The 25,195-nt window shown below is 36.8% G+C and overlaps 2 protein-coding genes across 4 annotated transcripts in view; one reads left to right on the forward strand and one right to left on the reverse strand.

Annotated features, from left to right (window-relative positions):
- Window positions 1-263: 263 nt before the first annotated feature.
- LOC306887125 (glycerol-3-phosphate dehydrogenase 1-like protein) lies at window positions 264-9,338 on the reverse strand. Its single transcript, XM_079444662.1, has 8 exons — window positions 9,165-9,338; window positions 8,617-8,794; window positions 8,123-8,263; window positions 5,528-5,666; window positions 5,249-5,361; window positions 3,459-3,695; window positions 3,209-3,315; window positions 264-1,852 (listed from the first exon to the last, which is right to left on the reverse strand). The coding sequence occupies exons 1-8, from the start codon at window positions 9,206-9,208 to the stop codon at window positions 1,756-1,758; spliced, it is 1,056 nt and encodes a 351-aa protein (XP_079300788.1). The 5' UTR covers window positions 9,209-9,338; the 3' UTR covers window positions 264-1,755.
- A 763-nt stretch (window positions 9,339-10,101) lies between these two features.
- LOC306887627 (oxysterol-binding protein-related protein 10-like) overlaps window positions 10,102-25,195 on the forward strand; it is a 50,277-nt gene continuing 35,183 nt past the window's right edge. The window contains exons 1-4 of one of the 3 annotated variants that reach the window (XM_079445517.1): window positions 10,102-10,606; window positions 14,712-14,887; window positions 17,367-17,446; window positions 23,511-23,744. In XM_079445517.1, coding sequence (XP_079301643.1) covers window positions 10,395-10,606; window positions 14,712-14,887; window positions 17,367-17,446; window positions 23,511-23,744 — 702 coding nt within the window. In that variant the 5' untranslated portion in view covers window positions 10,102-10,394. The remainder of the gene's footprint in view (window positions 10,607-14,711; window positions 14,888-17,366; window positions 17,447-23,510; window positions 23,745-25,195) is intronic. The other 2 variants (XM_079445518.1, XM_079445519.1) reach the window with 2 other exon arrangements.

A 25,195-nucleotide genomic window follows, 5' to 3' on the forward strand; every position in this document is an offset into this window, starting at 1 on the left:
TATAATATTAACTTGACTTTATATAATATAGATTACATTAGAAACCTGTCGTGCTATAGGTACATAAATTAACCACAATTCATTTTGTGATTTCACAAGTTTCATAAACCACCGTTTTAATGGAGTTTTCAGTTCCTTATCTTCATTACTTGTGGGCTACAGCCTAACATTGGATTATTTTGTTACATTAAGATATTAAAATGTTGCAGTAATGATGTTGCTTCACATTTAAACCAATATAAAAACTTCATCGAACAAATATTTAGCACAGAGATTATTTTATTGGTTACTTTCAAAAGCAGCATTTGTTTCAACGTTCAGACATTTGTTAGAACACACAACATGCAAAAACTTTCACATTCTCAGAGGAGAAATAAAACAGGACGGGTTCATATATCAACATGAATACATATATATAGTTAATCCACTGGAGTGTTAGACTCAGTACACCGCAATATTTTCACAGCTGAATACTTGTAGTATGAATTAAACGCTTGCATAAACACTGAAAAGAATAAAAACAACACAGGAATAATGACACACTGTAACAGATATATGCTAAGAGCTAGTCTTGAGTTAGGTATGACCTAACAGATCTATAAGCACAGTATAGTGCTAAAAAAAGAAGGCCATTATGGATCCAAACACTAATAATACACTCCCTCATTTGAAAATCACAGAATTGTACTAAATCACTCCATTTTTTTTATAGTACAACTAAAGATTACATTAGCATTTGAATGCTAATCTTCATAGAAATGTGAGTTATTACAACAGAAACTAGATACGGTAGTTGATCAGTTTTTCAGGATGCTAAAACGGTTACTATTTAGGGTAGGCTAACCTAACTTCATTTAGATATGCACCACCGTATCATTTTTACTGTAACATGATAAAAAGTAAAGACAACTATGTAATTCTATAACAAGTTTTTATGCTCCCGCTGTCTTGAAAGCACTTAGTCTTAAAAGGGGGTTGCTGGGAAATTGATGTGACTGATTTGAGCCCCTTTTATAGAATATATTGTCTTTTAAAACAAAACAAAACAAAAACTTGCATTCAAGTATTTGTTGACCTGTGAGAACTGTTCCTGACCAGTGAGGAGTTAAAAGGCATCTTCACAGAAATCTAGTTTTACTTCCTCTACCATGACCCAAGAAGTTCAGTGTAAATGGCAGTTTCAACATTTGTCTGTATGAAACGAAGCAATTAGAAATAATGAAATTGTTTTAAACCTAGCTTCCATCCTTGAGTTGAACGATGCGTAAAAGTATCAAAAACTGGTATTATGCTGTTTCTACAGGATCTTAAAGATTGTAACGGAGGTGTTATAGTCGTGTTGTGTTGCTCTCAATATGGACGTGTAGTGACCCTCAATGATGAATCTCTATAGTCATTTAAAAAGAGGCATTTCATCTCATCTGTCAGTGAGGTGATATTGTGGGCCATCCACAAGAGGGCAGTCAGACAGAGAGAAAATAGTTAAAAATGCCATAAAGGCTCAAACTGAATAGCACATGGCTTTTATGAAAAATCTTTTTGAGTATTGTCATGTATTATAACAACAAAACCGGTTAGGTTGGAAACAAACCCCTGAGTTCAAGCCTAACTATTAGTGTAGAATTGGACCTGGGACAAAAAGAGAACTTTAAAATATAACATTGTTATAAATGAAGAAAACGAGAGGTGTTGGAGGTAGGACCACCTAACAGAACATAGGGGATGGTGGTGGAGAAGGGGGATACTGTGGGACTCTCACAGGTGCTCTGGATGGCTCTGCAGGCAGGTCATCATGTCCTGAACTGATCTGCCCTCGAAACAGATCTGATAAACAGCCGTGAACAGGGGGAACCTGGAGAATAATGTAGATTTCAGATGTCACCAATTTTGCAAATGCATCTAGACAGAGAACACAGCACGTCCTGCCCTACAGCAAGTCCTTTAGCCCCCAGGTTGCTCCAGGTGGGCTCACACTGCAGTAGAAAAGTCACTCTGAATAAGACACTGTCTGCTAGATGAAGAATGGTGTTATGTATCCAGCACCATAAATATGATACAAATTAGTGTCCTATTGATTTTTTAAGAAAGATCCTGTGATGGCAAATCTGAATTTTCAACAGCCTTTACTCCATTCTTCAGTGTCACATGACACTTCAGAAATCATTTTAATATGTTGACTTGGTGCTTTCTTATTATCAACATTGAAAACAGTTGCTCTGCTAAATATTTTTGTAGAAACTGAGATACATTTTCTTTCAGGATTCACTGATGAATAGATGTTTGTTCAAACAAACAGCATTGTAACATTTAAATGTCTTTGTCACTTTTCATCAGTTCACTATGTCCTTGCAAAATAAAAGTATTAATTTCTTCTTCTTCCCCTTTTTATTACTAACCCCAAATTTTTGAATGGTAGTGAATACTAGATAGAATACTAGGGGGAAAAAATCAACATACCATTAACTAAACATTAGCATTACTAAGCATAGCATTAACCAATAATTAAAATCATGTTACATTTTTGAAAATCTATTTAATTGATGAAAAGTCTGGCACATTTTTAAAATGTTTTAAATTTACGTGTTAAAAAAAACATTTAAAAAGTCTTACAGACCCTAAACTTTGAAATAGTAGTGTATCTAATACTAGAATGTGGGATTTGTGTTTTTATAACATTTTATTGGACACTAATTTGTTCCATATTTATGGTACAAATAATCTCTACACTCCTTAAGCACATCCAAATTCTGTAAGCAAATACAAAGATAGAGAAAGAGAAGGAGAGAGAGAGAGAGAGGGAGATTTTCACTCTAGAAATATATTTCGTCTTTGATGCATAAAGACAGCCACAGGGGATAAATGTATGCATTAAAAAGAAGAATATTTAATAATAAAAAAAAAAAAAAAAAAAAAAGTCAGATGTCATGTTTTACAGACTTTACTGCTATAAAATGATGCAAATCAAATCAACATAATCATGCAAAACAGGATTACTCGTCCTGTAATCAGTGTTTGAAAATTTGTAAAACAAAATAACTGTTCATGAAAGGTTTTCTATTTTAGGTTTTTATTTAATAGATAAAGAGCCATAACTGTTTGGAGGTGGGTGGAATTGGGACTTTTTCAGGAGCATATTCAGGATATATACTAATATATGATAATGACTATCATTTTTAAGCACTGACAACCAAAAAACCTTTACACATACTTATCCACTAGGCCCTTCTGTTTGAGGATATGATAAACCTCAGAAGAAGTCAATGGTCCCTGAAGCTTTTGTCCATTTAACATCTCCTTCTCCAGTTCCTCGATGCTCTGAAAGAAAAGAAATCTGCATTGATCTTTTCTGCATCAGCAAATGTGCCTAATGCTCAGCATCTTCTTTCAATCCATAAAATGTACATTACATGCCATCAGGCAAGTGATGAAAGGCTAAAATGGATCGGTTTTCTTTTTACCTTCCCTGTTCTGGCAAAAGCCTCTGCCACGCGCCGGTTTCTTCCTCCATAGCAGGTGGTGATGAGGTCAGCCACGCCGCAGCTCTCGAGGAATGTGGCGGAGGATACAGAATCGTCTTTGCTGAAGAGTTTGGCGAAGGCGATCATCTCCATCAATCCCAGACGAATGACAGCTGCTTTAGTGTTGTCTCCACACTGCAGACCATCACAGAAGCCTGCGCCCACTGCAACTATGTTCTAAAACAGGGCCAAATAAGGAAGTGAGGGTTAGTAGAATGGCAGAATTATTGTTTTTTTTTTAAGTGATAAAAGCATAAATCTCACATTCTAGTATCAGATACACTACCATTCAAAAGTTTAGCATTGGTAAGATTTTTTTTTTTAAGTCTTGTTGCTTAAGAAATCTCTTATGCTCACCAAGGCTGCATTTAGCTGATTAAAAATACAAAAAAACAGCAATATTGCGAAATATTATTACAGTTTAAAATAACTTTTCTTTTTAATATATTTTAAAAGAATTTGTCTTCAGTGTCACAAGATCCTTCAGAAATCATTATAAAACACGTAGTAGTAATGGTAGGAAGTAAGAGTTATTAGAATGGCAGTTAGAGCTAAATTTTTCACGTGAAAAAAATTATATTCTAAAAATCTATTTAGAGCTGCTTTAAAGCAAAATTCAAGTTTGTTTGCATCATTGAAACATTATCCTATTTAACACTGTAAAGCTGCTTTGACAATCTGTATTGTATAAAGTGCGATATAAATAAATATGGGTGGAATTGAATTAAACTATCAGCAAAGCACAGTATTTATGTGTTTAAAGTCTATCTCAAAACTCAGATGTTGGCAACAAATAAACAGTTAATTAAATTTTAAGATTTAAACAACAGCTGATGCACAAGACCACATTTTCAGTGGAGGGGAAGATTACGAGTGAATAAATTTGGGTCTATTATAAAGCTTCAGAAAACTCATATAGACTACTTTGTATATTGTAATAGTGCTTTTCATTCACTTTCATAATATGGGAAAAATTGTTGTCATTTTTATACTTTATTCAACATTTCTTCTTTTGTGTTTAGAACAACAATGTTTTTGAATGAAAATTCTGTCACCATCTACTCACTCACTTCAGGTCGTTTCAAACGTGTATGATGTTTTTCTTTTTTCTGCAGAAAGTTGTTTCGAAGAATGTTGGTAACCAAGCAGTTTTGGTTACCATAGACTTGGCGTTTGCCTTTATTTATATAGGACAGTGTAATGACAGGAAGCGAAGTGGGAGAGAGAGAGAGAGAGAGAGAGAGAGAGAGGAGGCGGGATCGGGAAAGGTCCTTGAACTTGGGACGCACATAATGCGACGGTGCTATATGTCAGCGCGCAGTCCACAAAACTATCGGTGCCAACACCATTGACTTCTATTGTATGGACCAAAATAAAACCACTGAAACATTTCTCAAAGTCTTTTGTGTTCCACAGAAGAAAGAAAGGCATACAGGTTTAGAACGACAAGAGGGTAAGTGAATGAAAACAGAATTTTCAGTGTCAGATGAACCAACCCTTTTTAAGCTGTAAGTAACCTAGATTATTTGTCAAAGTTTGACAATATTACAATGATTTTTACAATGTATTTACGAGGAAGACAGCTGCCTTACAGCATCTAATTGTAAATTCAGCCGTGCAAGTTCTTCTTTACACAGAGGTCTGAGTCGTGCCGCTGAAGCCCTGCATCTCAGGTGCCAGAATCAAGATATTTCCCCTGGGATGAGCAACGAGACAAGACTGATATTTACCTTGAGGGCTCCACAGAGCTCTACTGTGTCAGCATCATCCACCACAGTGATTCTGAAGTTAGGCGTCTGCAGGAGCTCTTTGAACAAGAGGCCATTCTCCAACACCTTGCTGCCTGTGGATCGAAGAAAATGTCTGTTGAGTTTGCCCCTGGTGCTTTTCAGCATGTTTAGATTAGATTAGATTCAATTTTATTGTCATTGCACATGTAAGGTACAGGGCAACCAAATGCAGTATAGTAGCTAGAATGCAATGCTACCTACAGAAAACTTTTCACTCACCAATGGTGCTCTCACAAAACTTCTCAGCTGCCACTTCATTGGCAATGTTGGCCCCCATTAAGACACTGACATCAATACCCATTTTTTCCCGAATAATATCAGAGATGAGCTTCAATCCTTCTGGTCCTTCATCAATGCCCTACAAAGAAATAAAAAAAGGAGTCCATCAACACCAATGCTTTTTTAAATGTAGCATCACACTATTTCCCCTTCAGTAGATATAACTCTGGAGCACAGCTGTTTGGACCATCTTTGCCTAATGGCTCAAAAAATGAGGAGGAACACCAAAGCAGAACAAAAATAATAAAGGAGGTGAAATGCATATACAAGAAATGGGTAGAAATCTGAAAAACAGAACAAACAAAACATACATTTTAAAATTAAACCGGTAACACTAAGAAACTAGGCTACTTTTCAAATAGTGAAGTGGAAAGGATAAATCTAATTTGGTGAGGTATAACTGCAGAGATGAAGCGCTGTGCAGCACAACCAGTAACAGAGGAGACAAACTGGCACCAGGAGATAAATTGCACACGAAGAGATTGCCAGCAGGCCAGAGGGCCTTTTTTTACCCATGAGTCACTCCACATATGGTGCACTTTTAAAAAGATATCAAATCAGAGACTTCTCAGCATTGTTCATTCCCAAACAACCTGTCTGCATGGAAGGTTTGACCAAAACTTGGAATATTAAATCAAAAACAGCAATGGGAAGCATTTTATTGCCCTATCAATCAGCAAGATTTCTGGCTCCCAGGTGTCTTTAATACAGGTAAGGAGCTGAGATTGGGAACACTCTCTTAAAGGGAGTGCTCCTAATCTCAGTTTGTTACCTGTATAAAAGACACCTGTCCACAGAAGCAATCAATCAATCAGATTCTAAACTCTCTACCATGGCCAAGACCAAAGAGCTGTCCAAGGATGTCAGGGACAAGATTGTAGACCTACACAAGGCTGGAATGGGCTGCAAGACCATCGCCAAGCATCTTGGTGAGAAGGTGACAACAGTTGGTGCGAATATTCGCAAATGGAAGAAACACAAAATAACTGTCAATCTCCCTCCGTCTGGGGCTCCATGCAAGGTCTCACCTCGTGGAGTTTCAATGATCATGAGAACGGTGAGGAATCAGCCCAGAACTACATGAGAGGATCTTGCCAATGATCTCAAGGCAGCTTGGAGTCACCAAGAAAACAATTAACACTACTACGGTAACACACTACGCCATGAAGGACTGAAATCCTGCAGCGCCCGCAAGGTCCCCCAGCTCAAGAAAGCACATGTACAGGCCTGTCTGAAGTTTGCCAATGATTCAGAGGAGAACTGGGTGAAAGTGTTGTGGTCAAATGAGACCAAAATCGAGCTCTTTGGCATCAACTCAACTCTGTGTTTGGAGGAGGAATACTGCCTATGACCCCAAGAACACCATCCCCACTGTCAAACATAGAGGTGGAAACATTATACTTTGGGGGTGTTTTTCTGCTAAGGGGACAGGACAACTGCACCGCATCAAAGGGATGATGGACGGGGCCATGTACCGTCAGGGCCAGGGCATTGAAAATGGGTCGTGGATGGGTATTCCAGCATGACAATGACCCAAAACACACGGCCAAGGCAACAAGGAGTGGCTCAAGCTGAAGGTTCGAGTTGCCATACGTCAGCCTTGAAACCTTAATATGACTTGGAGAGGATCTGCAAAAAAGGAGTGGGACAAAATCCCTCCTGAGATGTGTGCAAACCCGGTGGCCAACTACAAGAAACGTCTGACCTCTGTGATTGCCAACAAGGGTTTTGCAAGTACTAAGTCATGTTTTTTGTGAAGGGGTCAAATACTTATTTGACTCATTAAAATGCAAATCAATTCATAACTTTTTTGAAATGTGTTTTTTCTGGATTATTTTGTTATTCTCTCTCACTGTTCAAATAAACCTACCATTAAAATTATAGACTGATCATTTCTGTCAAAATCGTGAAACGTACAAAATCAGCAGGGAATCAAAAAAAAATTATCCACTGTAATTATTTAGACAATTACTTAATTTGTCATAGATGGACATTTTGTTCCATTTTGTTTGTCTGACACAAAAAATGATATTGCGGCATTCATTATCGTTGCACAATGGGAATAAATTATTGTCTGTTTGTGTGGTAACTCATTGGTTCATTATGAAAATGCATTTTGAGAAAAATCATCATGCTCATTTATAGCCCTTCAGCTTTTTTAAGCCAAGTTAATTTTGAGCGCTACCTTTTTAAATAAACAAACTGTGTATATCTGTAGTAAACTAGCCTTTCTGTTTTCAAATTTAAAAATAAATTTATATTACTTTAAATTGAATTTGGTAATATTACTGAAGGGGAAAAAGTGTCTAGACATAACACATTAAAAATTTAATTTATTTGATAAAGCAAAATAATATTTTAGACCAATTACTGCCTAATTGACACCCACTATCTAGTTTAAAACTAGGTTACCAATTTGGTTTCAAAGTTGCTGTCAAATCTGCATCAGGTTATAGTCAAACAACGACAACACCTTACCTTTGTAAACCCCTTTCAAAAAGCATTACAATTATATACAATGCAAAGCATTCTTACTTTGATTAATGTAATTCCACGAGCCTTATCCGAAACACAGCCCACCATCTCATCGCACAGTTTCCGGATAAACTGGTGAGGCACAACGAAAACCAGGAGGTCAGCACCATCTGCGGCTTCCCGAAGCTGCGGCACCGCAACCTACAAGAGAAACACCAGAAATCTGATGCTTATTTCCACACCCTAGCAAGCTTGAACTAGACTATATTTATGCAGAATGGTATGCAAAAGATGATTTGGTTTCAAATGATACAGTCAACAGATGTCAAGCATGCAAATGAGAAAGACTAATATCAATTTTAAGTGCAATATTTTATTTTCACAGATCTGTTATATATATTATCTTAATCATTATTAAATCGCAAAAAATGCAGATGACACTTATAATGTATTATTTATTTTACACAGTATTTACCATAATTTCTTAACAAAAAAAAGAATGATTTATTATGCACAATTGTTATTATTTACCAAGTATTAGGGAACAGTCTTACCACATTCTCTGGGAGTTTGTAGCCTGGGAGGTACTTGACATTCTCGTGTTCTGTGTTGATGATCTCAGAGAGCTTTTTCTCGTTGACCATTTCTTCATAAACCCACATCTTGACTGTGGTGGCAAAGCGCTGGAGTTTCTGTGCATTGGTGCCAATAATTCTTGCAATTGCAGAGCCCCTTGGTACAGAAAAACACAACAGTATCTTTAGTCAAAATGCCAGTCTGTTGTTAAACAGCAGTTCCAAGCAGGGTTTACAACTCAGAGAAGCTGCATTGCCAGATGCAGTCAAATGAGGGTTATACAGCATGCAGATCTTCAAATCAATGCAGTTAAGTCATTAATCACTTGAATTTGCCCAGAATAATAATGCTTAACATATGGATCTGAATATCAGCTCGCTGTTTCTTATAGGGAATTAAAATTGTGCTCCAGTCTAAGCAAGTCATGTCTGAGCTATAACAGTTGGTCCACGCCATATGTTCTGTATATTAATCTCATAACCAATCACATATTGATCATATATAATCATTACACGTTCATACTCACCAGTTTCCTGAACCAACAATACATACTTTCAGCGGAGCAGCCATAACCACTTTTGCTTTCCACAAGTGGATAAGTGTTTCAAGTAAATAATATAGGTAATAATACTATAAAGTCAAGCAAGCAGTTACTCGGTGGGAGGGAACGTGTTGGTCGACTTTTGACGCCGTCATCAACGATAGCTGGGGATTCTGGGAGTTGTAGTTTTTCTTTTGGTTACTTTTCGCTGCCTGTAAAATCGCTGTATAAACCGTACCCAGACTAGCCAAGTTTCATCTAATTATACTCTTTTCTTATATGGTAGATTAAATCTCATAACTGAATACATTGTGAACAATATTCAACAGTAGCGCATTACATTAATATCTATTATGTTAACGCATACTCATATTTTTAAAGAAGGACAAAGGACAAAATCTGCATAATGGGGTTCTTTCTTTCTTTTTTTCTCTCTTCCTCTCTCTGTTTTTGCCAATTTTCACATATGCAAACTTGATTTAATTCTACAAAAGACCCACAAATTTAATCATAATCTATTATAAAAACATGAACTTTTTTTGCGAAAACATGCGACAATATATATATATATATATATATATATATATATATATATATATATATATATATATATATAAAAACTATAAAAATATATAAAAACTATAAAAATAGTAAAAAAAAAAATCCTATTACAGTAGTGTAATTTCCTTCTCAAAGAACACATAATACAGAAAATATCAAATAAATAATGATTAGGTAGGAACTAGGTAATCATAAGCTGGTCTGCAAACGGACAAATTTATACATTTTTATATTTTTTATTAATTTATTTATATAAATTGTATTTGATTTATTCATAATTTTTAATTTAATAGATTTATTATTTCAATGTATATACTTCTGTGTTTTTTAATTATTAATGCTGTTTTTCCGTACGTATGATAATGAGGGGGCGTGGATTTACGTTCATACTTGTTCACGAGCGCCTTTCTGATGTAGCCTTCCTGTCTGTGGAGCGCGGGAGGGGAGTGACCACACACCGATTCCAATGGAAACACGGAGAAGCCCATTAAAGAGTCCAAGGCAAGCCAGCAAGAGAAAAATGAGAGTAGTCTCTAGTCACCTCTTCTCCATATGATGATCATTTTCAGCAGTAACGTTAGCTTTGTTTTGCTTTTGAAATCGTGCTTTGGATTTTGAACCGTCACATTGTATGATCCAGAGTTTGGAGTAATCATGGAAAAAACACTGAACGTGTCGCATTCAGGGAGCAGTAAAGGAAAGTGGTCCGCGGATCTGGGGAATCCCGCACACAGACAGGCAAGAAGCGGCTCGTATAGTCCCGGAATAGGAGCTGTCTCGGACACTCACACGTCTCAGACCCAAAAGAGACACTTGGAGGGGGTTTTGAACAAATACACCAATTTACTACAAGGCTGGCAGAACAGGTAAAGAGTTTCTGGCGCTTGCTCACACTTGACAACTTTTAAACCCATACGGGATGACAAATGTTTTTCATAGTAGGCATATAGTCCAGATTTTTCACATGCTGGGCATTCTGATCATATCATTCCATCATTTCCAAGACATCCAGTATCTGGATCAAAGAATGAAGACACGTCATCTTCCAGCAATAAACAGAACGCGGAAAATTTCAGTGCATTATGACGCTATACATGAATGAAACCATATGTTTCATTGTTTAAATTTGCTCGGTTTCTCCCCCTGTTGATGCTGAACATCTGGGCAGCTTTATCCACCTACCTAAAGATCGTGTTTGATTAAGTTTTTGTCAGCGAGGAATGAAATACATATTTCTATCCATTATGACATCCATTATAGTTTATATATATATTATTCTACTATTATATAATTCATTAGATTTATTTAGCGCCTTCGAAGCACTCAAAGGGCTTTACATTGTGAGGGGGGATCTCCTCATCCACCACCAGTGGATATATATATATATATATATATATATATATATATATATATGTATGTATATGTACGTATGTATAGAGTTAAAAAAAAAAGTAGTTGTGGACACTATCCATGTCATATTTTAATACTGCATTTTGTATAATTGTATAATCTGATTAAATCTTTTGAGATGGAAGATGGAGATCACACCCTTTAGTTTGCCTACCTGTTATCTAAGTTCTGGTGTTATGTAATATTCTCTTATGATTTAAATTATTCTGGCTCATTGCAGATTTGTATAGTATAGTAAAACTGCATTAGTATGAAGGTTATTTCTCTACATAATAATACAAATTTTAGTCTGAGATCATTAAGAAGGTCTCCTGCATTCAGAAAACCGACATCAGTGATCTGAAAGGTCATGATTTTATGATTTTGTCCTCTGTTTTAAAGGACCTTTCCATAATGAAAGGGTCTATTTGTAGTCAGGAATCTAAATGTGAAATGAGCTCTTTACCAGCTGAGCTATGCAGAAACACTCCAAAGCAAGAGGCTCTCATTGAAAGCGGGAGGTTTTTTGTTTTTGTCAGATTTCATGGTTATGTGTGCTGCAGGGTTGAGTGCAGCACAGCCCACAGTTAAGGCTCTTTCATCTGGGAGAGACTATGACTCATCCGTGATGGGAAATCCCTCACATCCATAATGTTGTGCTTATTCTGTTTCTTAGTCCAGCAATCGATGGGGGAACAGGCCAAGCATATAACGAGCATCAGGACTGGGGGGTTACCCGCCCTCTGCAATGGCTCAGAAATAGCCCTCACGTTAACCTCAGCAATAGTCACTGTTTAGTGCTTAATGATTTGTGGGTGTGTGTTTGAGAGAGAGAGGTTTCCACACCACTCAATACTTTGACCTGATGAGAACTGGACCTTGGAGAGAATAGCTAACTGAATAGAACCGCTAAGAGAATGGCTATCACAGATTTAATTAATTCACCACTGAACATATGTTACATGTTAGCACAGTTAGAGATTGATCATGTCACATAATATGCCAGGGTATTCTTTGAAGTACCATGCATTTTTAAATAACATTGAAATAGTCTTTACTACAGTTTTACTGTGTTATATATTGTGCCACACCAGCATATATGAAATCTGACTACAAGTAAGAGGTTATGTCCCCTTTTTTTTTAAATAAAATTGATTAATAAAATACAATACAAATGTTATTAAAATATACAAAAAAGGAAACAATTGATATTTTTATTTAGTCATTTAGTTAGGATTATTATATTAAAGTATATTTAATAAGATGTTGAATTATTATAATATTATGATCATTTTTATTCAATTTTTTTAAAGGGTGAGGGGATATAACACAATGTCTTTTTTTGTGGTGAATCATACTGGGGGATGAGGTTATGTAAGCAAATGTCACCAAAGGTCCACAGTGATCGTCTGTCCTCCACCATCAAAAGCAATGCATTTGTTGCCGCTTTGATCTTCATACTTTTTAGCTACTTTTTAAAATAATGATGTGTCTTTGTCTAGCTTTCAGAGACCCCATCAGAGAGACTGTGGACGTGAAATTGGCAGCACATACATTTTTTTACTAAGAGAGGGTGACTGTTGTGTTATAACACCCAAACCGCATGATTACAATCCATTCCCTGCAGAGTTACGATCCCATATAAAGCACGTCTCTGGTTGGCTCTGACAGTGGGGAACCAGACGTGGCATGTAATGCATCACGAATAATGAGGAATGAAAGGAGAGAGACCGTAATAATGGCCACCGTAAAAACTGTCATGTGCTTTTTTATTTTAGGCCAGTTGTACTAGCTGTATGTAGTCGTGTTTTCTAAGACAAACATCACTGGTACTATTGCGCATACTTTTTAACAAAGCCCTTAAGTAAACTTTGGCATATCTTCTAACTCTCACGTTCTGTTATGGACAGAAATAAAAAATAAAGACTTTGTATTTTCACCTGGCATATAATAAAACGGATGGAAAAAATCCACAAACTCATAGCTACACTCTGCAGTGACATACTGCCAAGTATGGTGACCCATCCAACGTGCACACACACAGCAGCGAACACACACACACCGTGAACACACACCCGGAGCAGTGGGCAGCCATTTATGCTGCGGCTCCCAGGGAGCAATTGGGGGTTCGGTGCCTTGCTCAAGGGCCCCTCAGTCGTGGTATTGAGGGTGGAGAGAGTGCTGGACATTCACTCCCCCCACCTACAATCCCTGCCGGCCCGAGACTCGAACCCGCAACCTTTGGATTACGAGTCCGACTCGCTAACTATTAGGCCACGACTTCCCTGGCAACCAACAAGAACATGGTAGGAACACCATGTCAACACAGTAAAACCACACGGATCACTTTAGGAACTGCATAACAACGCCCTGGCAACCAACAAGAAGAGTGCAGTTAGGGCTGAAATGATTAGTCGACACTTGATAAAATATTATCAACAAATATTTTTGTTGCCGAATACTCGCTTGATTTAATATGGCCTAATGTAAGGGCCTGCAATAACGAAATTTGACCAGTGTGGCGCTGTAGCACAAGACTGTAATTCAGGCCTTCCACATATAATCCAACAGAAAAAATCACCGCGCTTATGAAAATATTTTGGACAGTGTTGCCAAGTCTATGATTATCGTTCGTTTTTGGGGGAATAAAGCATGGGGTGGAGAGTTGGGAATGGGATTAGGATAAAGGACCATGAGTCGGGACTCGAACTTGGGCTGTGAACTTGTGTCAGTGCACTAACCACTAGTCTGTCAGCGCCGATGGTGTTGCCAAGTCTGCGTTTTTTCAGTTGAACTGGGCTGCTTTTATACTGCTGCCATGGTTTAAAGCGAAACATCCCCCCCCGAAATGTGATTTTTACCAAGTTGGAACACAATTTAGATTTCTCAGTTCGATATACACAAGCAGCTCTTTACTGTTAGAGAACATCCCCACACAGCTGAGAGTGTGTTTAGATGCACTTTCCTCTCAAAAATGAAATAAACACGTTGGCGCCAATAGCAGCCTGCCGACATATAGTCCCAGCTCACTGACCTTTCCCAATCCCGAAAAAAAGAAAAAAGAAAAAACATTGTCAGTGTTGTTTAAATTAGAATTACAACTTGATATTCTGCTATAAAGCAGCTCTCCAGTGTGGAGTTAGAATATAATATTTATCACTCAATATTTGAATTAATTGCAAAAGCTGAATAATTGATCAAAACTTACTGATTAATCATCAAAATAATATACAATTAGTTGATTAATTGTTCTAATAATCGTCAGATTAATCAATTATCAAAATAATCTTTTGTTGCGGCCCTAAATCCAGTGCAGCCATTCAGAACATTTTAGGAATCACATAGAAACACCCTAGCAACCAACAAGAGCGCAATAGCAACCACATAGCTATGCATAATAAAACCACGTGGAACACAGAGAAATTGAATTTCAGCATCCTGGCAACCTACAGAAATACCAATCAACCGCATACGCATAGCTATGCAAAACAACCACTAAGAACACGTCAGGCATCACACGCTGTCAAAATCTAGGTTTGTTGTAATATAACTCTCTTCTCCTCTCTGTTTTTCATCATGCAGGTATTTTGTGTTGGACCCTGAGCTCGGCCAGCTTGAGTATTTCATCAACGAGCACGGTAAGAACCAGAAGCCACGAGGGTCCCTGCCCCTCATCGGCTCCTCGGTGGCCCCAAGCGATGAGTTTCCCTATATGTTCACAGTCTGTGCTGCAAATGGAGATTTCTTCAAACTGCGGGGTGAGTGTCCTCCCCTCATCGGGATTTCAATCCTTTGCTTTTGCTTTTAACATGCCGTTTGATCCCTTCCATCTCCATTCTCCTTTAACTTGAGTCTCCTCACACTGTCTCGCGCAACGTCTCTTAAGAAAGTATCTCTTTGATATGTGTTTTTTCCCTCAGGCATCCCCCTTTATCTGTGATTTAGTTGTCCACGTTCACCCTTTCTTTCCCGCCACCAACTTCCTCGTCAGATTAGATCTCTATACTTTCCCCTCTCTCTGTTTCTCTCGTGTCACTTCAAGTACGCCAGGAGTCTTTTCATGGTTGGCATTCAGTGTATGCCACAATATTTTATGATGGTTTTACATCAAAATTCTCTTTCGGTCCTCTGTGAACTCATTTAGACTGTGTCAGGAATTTACAAGCAAAATGCCAAAAGCCAAATCGGCCATTTGTAACAAAGGCAATGAGAGGATGGATTTCGCTGGGAAAAAAAGCTGTCACCTCCAGCATTATTCCCAGTAGTTTGACAGCCTCGCTGCGGGCGGAGTCTTGTCCGCTCCCAGTGTTCCAGCATTCTGAAATGATAATCTTCAGGTGCTATTTTTCTCATTTCACACCTTCTCAGTCTTACCCGGGGTTACAGATAAGCCACAAATTGAGTTTTTCGGTCTTGTGATGATAAAAAAGCTTGCATTGGTTCTACCTGGGTAACCATACCATACCTAATGACCTTAAAACTAGATTTTCATAGGTCATATAAAAACCCTGTTGGCAAGACAGTGCAGAAAAAAAAACAGATTTGGGGACTAGTGGAAAGAAAACATAGACAATACACATAAAAGTATTTATTTTATTATTGCTTTCTTTGTGTGTGTCTGTAGTTTTTAAATGAAATGCATATCTTTTTATAGGCTGTTTTCTCAAAAGGAGTTTTTTCTCATGCACAACACCAGAAATCTCCACTTCAGTAGCACTTATACAGTATTTTACTGTATTTGAATAAAATGGAATTTAATTTATGGAGTGATCCCCTCTATAAAATCCCCACTATAAAAACATTAAAAAAGATCAAGAACATTAAACCTGGCTTTATCCAGAGCCATTCCTGTATATTCAATTAGATAAAACTTATTTTCCATATTTAAACATTTCAGAAAACAGATGTCTTATTTTACTGTGATTAATCGGCTATGGATTTATGGCGATATGTGTTAGTTATCTGTTTTTAAATGTTAAAATATTATTTACTCAACCTCTTGTCTTTCAGAACACATATGCTGTTATTTTTTCCATGTAACACAAAATGAGAATTCTAAAGAATATTCACAATATTCACAAAAAAAAAAGAGGTATGACCTCGGCATCCTGGCCCAATTTCCCCATTGGTCTCTGACCATCATGGCCTCCTAATCATCCCCATACATTGATTGGCTTCCTCACTCTGTCTCCTCTCCACCAGTAAGCTGGTGTGTGGTGGGCGTTCTGGCGCACTATGGCTGCCGTCGCATCATCCAGGTGGATGCTGCACACTGGTGGTGGACGAGGAGACACCACCCCTCACAATGTAGAGCGCTTTGAGTGCTTAGAAAAGCAGAAAAGCGCTATATAAATGTAATGAATTATTATTATTATTATTAAACTTGCAGTTCCATTGCGCTGAAGTCTCGCATTTTTAATGGATTTTTAGTTAAATGCCTGAAATAAGTCTTAGTGTACATCAGTAATACCACTCATGATTTAAAGCGTTTCGGCTTGAAAAAGTGGTTGCTAACAAGTTGCTAAATGGGACTACAGGTTGTCAGGACATTAAATGTCATCCCAGCAAATTCATCTGCTTTAGTAGGCTTTTACAGCCTCATGTTTATACTTGCCATCTTGGAAGCAACTCTAAAATTTTACAACTTGTAGATTTTAAATAGAGAAAAAGATTTGTCAGTAACTTGATGGTAAAGTTAAGGAAACACGGTGTAGTTTGTTTATAGCCTAACTTTATCTTTTTTAATTTTGGTTACTATATTTAGACTTCAAAATTTGTTTTGAAGTTGTCTTTGATTATCATGATGAACAAAATGTAAGAATCACACATTTTTGCTGGTTGCAGACCTTATTTTATGCAATAATCCAAAAAGCAATGGAAAATCCTTTTATGTATGCTATATCATCCCTGCAGCACTCTGTAAACCTGTGAGCCAAAATTTATACCATTACTCACCAAAAGTCATAAAATATGGAACATTTGCTTTCATATCGAATGGTGTTCATTGACATCTAACCTGTTATGTAGGGATTAAATTAATTTTAACAATTAAAAAAAAGTTCAAGTTAAAAAGATCCCTTTACTATGCATGACTATTTATAAGGATTTACAAAACCAAACACGATCATTATTTTTAATGCACAATCACATAATTCATAATGTGTTTATTGAATGAAATTAGCTGTAGAAGCAGCATGAATGGATGTGGCCATTTATAGTTCACGTGTCTTCTTTTAGCTTGTGATGCGCGTGAGCAGCAGATGTGGATGACCCAGCTTCAGCTGTGCGCCCGTCGCCACTCAGACGGCAGTGCCAAGGTAACCCAGTTACATTTAACTAGGCACACTGTGCTCTCATTTCCTTCCTTTCAGTCTTTTTCACTCCCTCTTGCTTTAGAAAGCACATTGTTTTTCTTGAGGCTGTCCTCCTTTGATTTTGTTCACTCTGTCATCGATGATGTACTAACTGTCCTTTCCGTAAGTACATCTTCTCTTGTCATGCTTCCTGTCTTTGTCTCTGTCTCTCACATTCTGTGTACTCGCTCTCCATTTCCTCTGACCTCTCCAGGTACTACTTCGATGACAAACTGCCCCTGTAGTCTTGAGATTTGTGATGCTGTTTACTCTCTCTGTCTCTTTTCAGTAGAGAATAAAGTTCATCACACTGCATGTGAGGCTTATTGTAACGGGTGGCATTTCAAATGAGGTCATTAGCAAGTTTATACCTGTAAGTCTTGATTTGGCTTAATTGGTAGAGATGTGCTATTACTTTTCTACAGTTTAGCTTGGTGGATGATAAAACAGGCAAATAAAAGCCATTGACAGTGCACTGAAGGAGAATATATGGGGACCAGAATTATAGAGACTTGGCTTGGCAGTAAGCAACCATTTTTCATTTTAGTTTAGTAGTTTTAGTACTTCAACTTATATATATTCTTTCAGATTTATTCCAGTCAATGAAAATAATTTTGAATAGTTACACACTAATAACAACACAGTGCATTGTTGTCACTTCTGTGACATATGTTCTTGAGAAAATATACATTTTGACATATTTTTTATATACTGGAAGATACAATTAACTGGTAGAGATTTTTGACTATCGTCTCTATCGCGGTTACAGGCTCACACAGCATTGCTGTGCTACGTGGTCACGAAAACTTACCGTTTACATGTGTTTTTCTAAGCATTGAGGTTTAAAAACATTGATTTTAAGCCATTGAAATGCAAGCGAAAGAGAAGTCTTATCGCTATACTTCACTAGAGGAGTGCTGTCAGAGAGGCGCGCACACGTGAAGATGGTGCTCATAGAGCGCGGGAGTATTGAACAGAGTTATTTTTGCTGCTTTATATGCACACTTGTGTGTCAAAATGCCCATCTTTGCAATTATGCTTATAAACACAGTCATTTTTGGTCTGAAGTGAAAGCAAATAGCTGAGAAAGAAAACACATGTAACAGTATATTGGATCCGGGCAGTCTTAATATTATCATATGTAATCATGCACATATGTACAGACCTGCTAGTGTTATCCACAGATTTATTTATGGTTATTATAATTCATTGAGCAATAAAATAAGTAGCTGTATGGAAGCAAATGATCTATACATGTGACAGCTGAGCTCACCTGACATGATCATATACTGTAAGCGTGGTCTTATCCACATGTGGTTTATCCACATAGCATGGTTTATCTTTTTCCAAAAGTATAAACGATAGTTTGATACTGATGGGAGAAACCGTGTGTCAGTTCACTTATCGTGACAAAAACACACTTCGGGTCACATGCTGTTTCCCACTATTGTCTGACTCTGAACACTCATTGATTTTTATGTTTAACCTTTACAGAGTTAAACTTTAAGCATTCACCTCCATAAAGACATGTCATTAAATCATGCCTCAAGATGCATAATGTTTGTTTTGCCGCCTGAAAGAGATTCAAATGGATGTTTAAATGCAGTGATATGCATTCGGCACACTGTTTTAGGCAGATGGTGTTGTGTCCAGTTATTTATTGTAATTTTCAGTGCTCTTGAGTGGCAGAATAATGATAACTTCAGTCAGATCTGAAAATGAGTGTTTACAAATGGGAGAGTTATCCACTAATTTAGAGCACGGATTTAATGGAATGGAAGTTAGCCTTGAGGCTAAAACATTGTTTGATTTCTATTAGCATTCATTTTCAATATATGACCAACAAATGGCAGTCTAATAATACAAGCCAGTGTTAGCTGCTAATGTATTCTTAAAAAAAGGAAAAACCTTACAGTCACTTTGATTAATCACATTATAAGCAAAGTAATTTGAAACCACACAAATCTGGGCCTGGTCTTCATCATCGACCTAAGGCCAAATATATTACATTACCAGTGTGTTATACTTTATCATTTAATGACTAAATCCATAATGCATGCAACAGATGCTTCATGTATTCTCTACACTTGATGTGCTTATTTTTTATTTCCCTTTTTAACATAACATAATATATTAGTGTATATATTTTATTATTCATTGCACTGATGTTAGCAGAGTATTATTATGTTTTTTGTAAAGGTCCGTTATGTAATTTTGTCCAGTTTCAAAGTGTTTCTACTTTAAATAAACTGTACTTTTGAAATAAATTAAAACTTTTATTCAGCAAGGATGCACTAAACTGAACAAAAGTGACAGTAAAGACATTTACATTTACTTTTCAAATACATGCTGTTCTTTTTCCGCTTTTCTTTTTCTGTTCCTCAAAGAATCCTGAAAAAAAGTATCATGTTTAAACAAAAATACTGAAACAAAAATGTGTCTGTTGTTTCAACACAGCTGTTTTGAGCTTTAATAATAATAATAAGAATAATTTTTGTCAACACCAAATCAGTATTTTAAAATTATTTCTGAAGGATCCCATGACACTGAAGACTGGAGTAATGGCTGCTGAAAATTCACCAAGGAATAAATGAAAATAGTTCATGTTAAATTGTAATATTATTGTACGATATATATATATATATATATATATATATACACCATTAAAAATGATATTTTATGCTTCTCTCAAAATGTCTGAATTTTAATTCAAATTTCCCAATATGCACTGTTCTGTGAACATCCCTGCTATGAGGGGGTCTAAGGGTCTGTGTAATCTATGACTTATGTAACCTGGTAGTCAGTGCTAAAATCTCATACCACTGAACAATGGACTGCTGTTAGACTGTGAGAATGCAATTGCATGAGGTTGGGGGAGCTCCATCAGACCTGAATAAAATACTCATTGCCGCATATACAGAAAACCTCATAGTGTGGTTTCATTTTGGGTCACATCAAAGAGTGCGATCTTCCTTCAAACCTAAGAGTCCATTTAGAAGCACCCAGGGGAGCAATGTTCTCTTGCGTTTCTCAAGAATGCACAGGTGCTATTGCCTTTTTCTTTTTACTTAAATACATCCTCCTCTGTTTGTTTGATATGAATCATTTTTATACAGAGTTCAAGTTTATTTGTATAGCGCTTTTTACGATACAAATTGCTGCAAAGCAGCTCTACAGGAAATTAAGTTTCCACAATATATTTATATATTGCAGAACCTTAATATATTTAACTTATGGCAAAATTTGGTAATTCTGTATGTTGTCTGAGCATTGGCATCCTCTGAGGTCCTCTGAGGGGTCGGCATTATCTTTTCTCAGGTGTTCGGTCATCTCAGATCATTTAAGGGTTGGATCCAGACTGAAGCTTCTGTCATTCCTAGTTACCACGGGATGTTAACAGAGAAACAAATAGAGACATAATTAGCGTAGCTGCTGTTCCATCTAAGAAAAAATGATTTGTTCAACCCAAGCAAAAGAATAATAATAATGTACATTTGATCAGATATAACTGCAGTACAAGATTATAAAATGCATTATGTGAATGCTTGGCTAAAGAGATGTGTCTTTAATCTAGATTTAAACAGAGAGAGTGTGTCTGAACCCCTAACGTTATCAGGAAGGCTATTCCAGAGTTTGGGAGCCAAATGTGAAAAAGCTCTACCTCCTTTAGTGGATTTTGCTATCCTAGGTACTACCAAAAGTCCAGAGTTTTGCGACCTTAGGGAGCGGGTTGGATTGTAGCGTGGTAGAAGACAAGTTAGGTATGCAGGAGCTAAACCTTATAGGCAAGTAATACTATTTTGTAAATGATACGGAACTGAATAGGTAGCCAGTGCAGAGACTGTAAAATTGGGGTAATATGATCATATTTTCTTGACCTGGTAAGAACTCTAGCCGCTGCGTTTTGGACTATCTGTAGCTTGTTTATTGAAGATGCAGGACAACCACCTAGCAGTGCATTACAATAGTCCAGTCTAGAGGTCATGAATGCATGAACTAGCTTTTCTGCATCAGAAACAGGTAGCATGTTTCGAAGCTTGGCAATGTTTCTAAGATGGAAGATTGCTGTTTTTGTAACATGGGGAAATATGATTTTCAAAGGACAAGTTGCTGTCTAATATAACACCCAGATTTTTTACTTTAGAGGACGTAACAGTACACCCGTCACCCGTTGCAAATTGTAATCCAAGAGATTCTGTGTACTGTTTTTTGGTCCAATAAGTAATATCTCTGTCTTATCTGAATTTAATAGGAGGAAATTATTGGTCATCCAATCTTTTACATTTTTTACACAATCTATTATCTTAGTTTAGAAGTTTCATCTTGTTGAGATATATAGTTGAGTATCATCAGCATAACAATGAAAACTAATCCCGTATTTTCTAATAATATTACCAAGAGGCAACATGTATATTGAAAATAGCAGAGGACCTAGGACAGATCCTTGTGGTACTCCATACTTTACTGGTGATAATTGAGATGACTCCCCATTTAAATACAGAAAAATACAGAGCATGACTTTGGGAATGTTGCAGTTCTGAGACTGATTTCTATGTATTTTAGCAACTCAGATCTTCTTATGGGTGTTTGCAAAGGCCAGTATGCTGATTTAGTGCTCAAAAAGCATTTCTTATTATTCATTATTTTATCAATGTTAAAAAAATTTGTGCTGCTTAATATTTTTGTAGAAACTAATACATTTTTTTTTTTCAGGATTAATTTTTTTTTTTTTTTGGTGTTTATGAATGTATTTTCCGTCACTTTCAAGTTTAATGCTGAATAAAAGTATACATTTCTTTAAAAAAAAAAAATAATAATTATTTGTGCATTAAAGAATAGACCTGCACTACAGTGGTAACCAAAATTATTAGAACACCTGACAGATCTGAAAATATTGACCTTTTTTGCTTTCAAAACATGATTTAATTTCATAATGTTCAGGAAACATGCTTGCTCTGAGCAGAAAAAATATGATGAAGTGAGTTGTATTGTTTTTATCCACTTTTAACTTAAATATTTGGTATGTCCACCTTTTGCAGCAATTACAGCAGCACATCTCTCTGGTAGTGTCGATATATTTCCTGAGAACTTAAACACTAATGTTATCCCATGCCTTCTGCAACTCAAGCCAAAGGCTTTCCTTTGAATGTACAATAGATCTGTCCAGTTTATTTTCCAACTCGCCCCAAATTCGTTTGATGGGGTTGAGGTCCGGACTTTGAGGGGGCCATTACATAATTTTCAATGTTTCAGCAGATTCCTTCCATCGCAGGTAGTTTCGGCAATAGTTCGTTTTTTGGGTATTGTAATGACCATTTCAACAAAAACAACTGAAACCTCTTAAATATGCCAAGTGTTCTAATAATTTTGGCCACCACTGTCTATGTCTAGGCATGAGAATATTATAGAAAGCTTTTTTGCTCTTCAGCCAGTAACCAGTCTTCCACGACGCCCCAGAAACCATGTAGCCGTGAGGTAAAAAAATCACCCCAAACTCCTCAGAAATTATGGAAGAATGTTTTGCAGTCTTAAAAAAACTATAAATCCAGTTAGACTTGTGATTTTTGTAAAAGCATGCATTAGACACTTACTTTTGTGCATTTTTCATCCGCAGTGCACTAAATGCTTTTGTGAATCACAGGCAAATGATGCCTCAGATTAGCTGTGATGGAATGAGATTGCAGTTCTCAGGTTGTACTGAAGAGCTTTTAGAGATGAAAGCATTTCAAACGAGTGACAACTTGTATCTCTCTGCAGTGGAGAACAGTACTCCACAGGAAGCTCTCTCCTCCTCTCTCTGCCGTCTCATATTGCACTTTTTCCCACCATGCACTGCCCTTGCTTCCTCTCCCCCTCCCTGTCTGTATGTGGCTGCTGTCTTGGTGGAGTCAGGCCGATGATGCTCTTTTGCGTGATGGCAAACCGTGCTGGCGGCACAGGGCCTGTGTCTGTTCCCGTGGGGAAGCGAGGCTTGGGTGCCTGCTCTCCCTCTCACTCCTGCTGCTGCCATTGCTGCTATTTCTTTCAGGGCTGTGCCTCCTACTCTTCCTGCAACACCTCCTCTTCCTCCTCCGCCGGCCGGACCCGCAGCTTCTCCCTGCACCCGCACCCCGTCCCACAGTGCTCCTCCATCTCCGCCCAAAGACAGATCCCCCAGCACGGGACGCCTGCCTCTGTCATCACTATCACCCACCACAAGTCTCCCACCGCCAGCCAACGAGCCTGCAGTCAGCATCCTGCAGGACTGCACCAGGTAAAAGAGGTACGGACAGCGTCAGACAGAGCCAGCTAGCCACTGTTATTAAACACACTGACCTTTTGCAGTGTCTGGCAGGGTTTTTTATTTGATTTAACTCCTTGCTGCAAATTTAGGATTTTTTTGTGGGTCAGACAAGTAGTTCGGATTTTTGGGCCTGTCAAAAGTTTCATTAGTCACACCATAATTATTATTAATTTTATTTTTTTGCAACATATATTTATTAAAACATGTTTTAAAAATGTTCTTCTAATATATATATATATATATATATATATATATATATATATATATATATATATATATATATATTTAATTTATATGTAACTTTATATCTAATTTAATATTATATGCTTGCTTTTGATATTATATGCATTTTCCTGTAAATGTTACATTGTAATTACATAAAACATTTATTGGATCGCTCATCTGTTAATTTAAGATTTACTTTTAGCAACATATTTCTATAAAAGTGAGAAGTTATACATATATTATATTATATAATTATTAAAAAAATTACCATTTAATTAACACATTCATATATTCACACACACACACACACACACACACACACACATATATATATATATATATATATATATATATATATATATATATATATATATATATATATATATATATATATATATATATATATATATATATATATATATATATATATATATATATATATTACAAAAATAACATTTGTCAGTTATGATCAGTTCATTTTTACTGATGCTTCCAGGTCTGTCAGGAATCAGTTTTACTATTTCTACAAAACCTATCTATGTAATTTTACCTTGGTCACATATTTACAGTAAATCAGGTCTGTCCACTATATTAGATGAAAACATCAAAGGGTTAAATATTAAATATTGGCTGTCTGTTCTGCCAAAGAGTTTTGCATTGTCACATGTTAGTAGTTATTACACATAGCACACAGTCATTTGCTTTAAGCTTTGAAGGTTGACGGAGGTTCAATATATAGTCAGCAGCACTGCCAGTTTTGAGCTGATTCCCTTATGGAGCGCCTCAACCTCGGCTGGCCTGTGAGTGCTGCGTCAGCATCAGAAAGTGGCTGTTCAGCAGGAAGCTTGTGTCATCACATTGTTTTGACATTGTTGCAGTTATACCTCACAGTAGAGTGAGAATGTTAGAAATGGTCAGTTTTGACTCAAAACTACATGAATTGCACTTATTCTCATTCATGTACGAGTACTGAATGAAACGACTGCCAAAACTAGCATCACTATTGCTCATAGATGAATCTTTATGCCAAAGTATTTACGGAATAGTTTACCCAAAAATGAAAATTTGCTGAAGATTTACTCACTCAGATCATTTAAGATGTAGATGAGTTTAAGTTCAAACTGATAAAAGCTGATAAAACATCACAATAATCCACAAGTAATCAACACAGTTATATATTTGCATTATTTATTGGATTATTGTGA

This window comes from Barbus barbus, assembly GCF_936440315.1.
Source record: "Barbus barbus genome assembly, chromosome: 21".
In the NCBI taxonomy this organism is placed as follows: domain Eukaryota; kingdom Metazoa; phylum Chordata; class Actinopteri; order Cypriniformes; family Cyprinidae; genus Barbus; species Barbus barbus.

Bases quoted from the DNA above. Each gene is read 5' to 3' on its own strand.
- LOC306887125 (XM_079444662.1), bottom strand. From the start codon at position 9,208: ATGGCTGCTCCGCTGAAAGTATGTATTGTTGGTTCAGGAAACTG. The intron at 8,264-8,616 runs GTAAGACTGTTC...TTTCTCTTGTAG, and splicing joins ACAAACTCCCAGAGAATGTG to GTTGCGGTGCCGCAGCTTCG. The intron at 3,316-3,458 runs GTAAAAAGAAAA...CTTTTCTTTCAG, and splicing joins CTTTTGCCAGAACAGGGAAG to AGCATCGAGGAACTGGAGAA.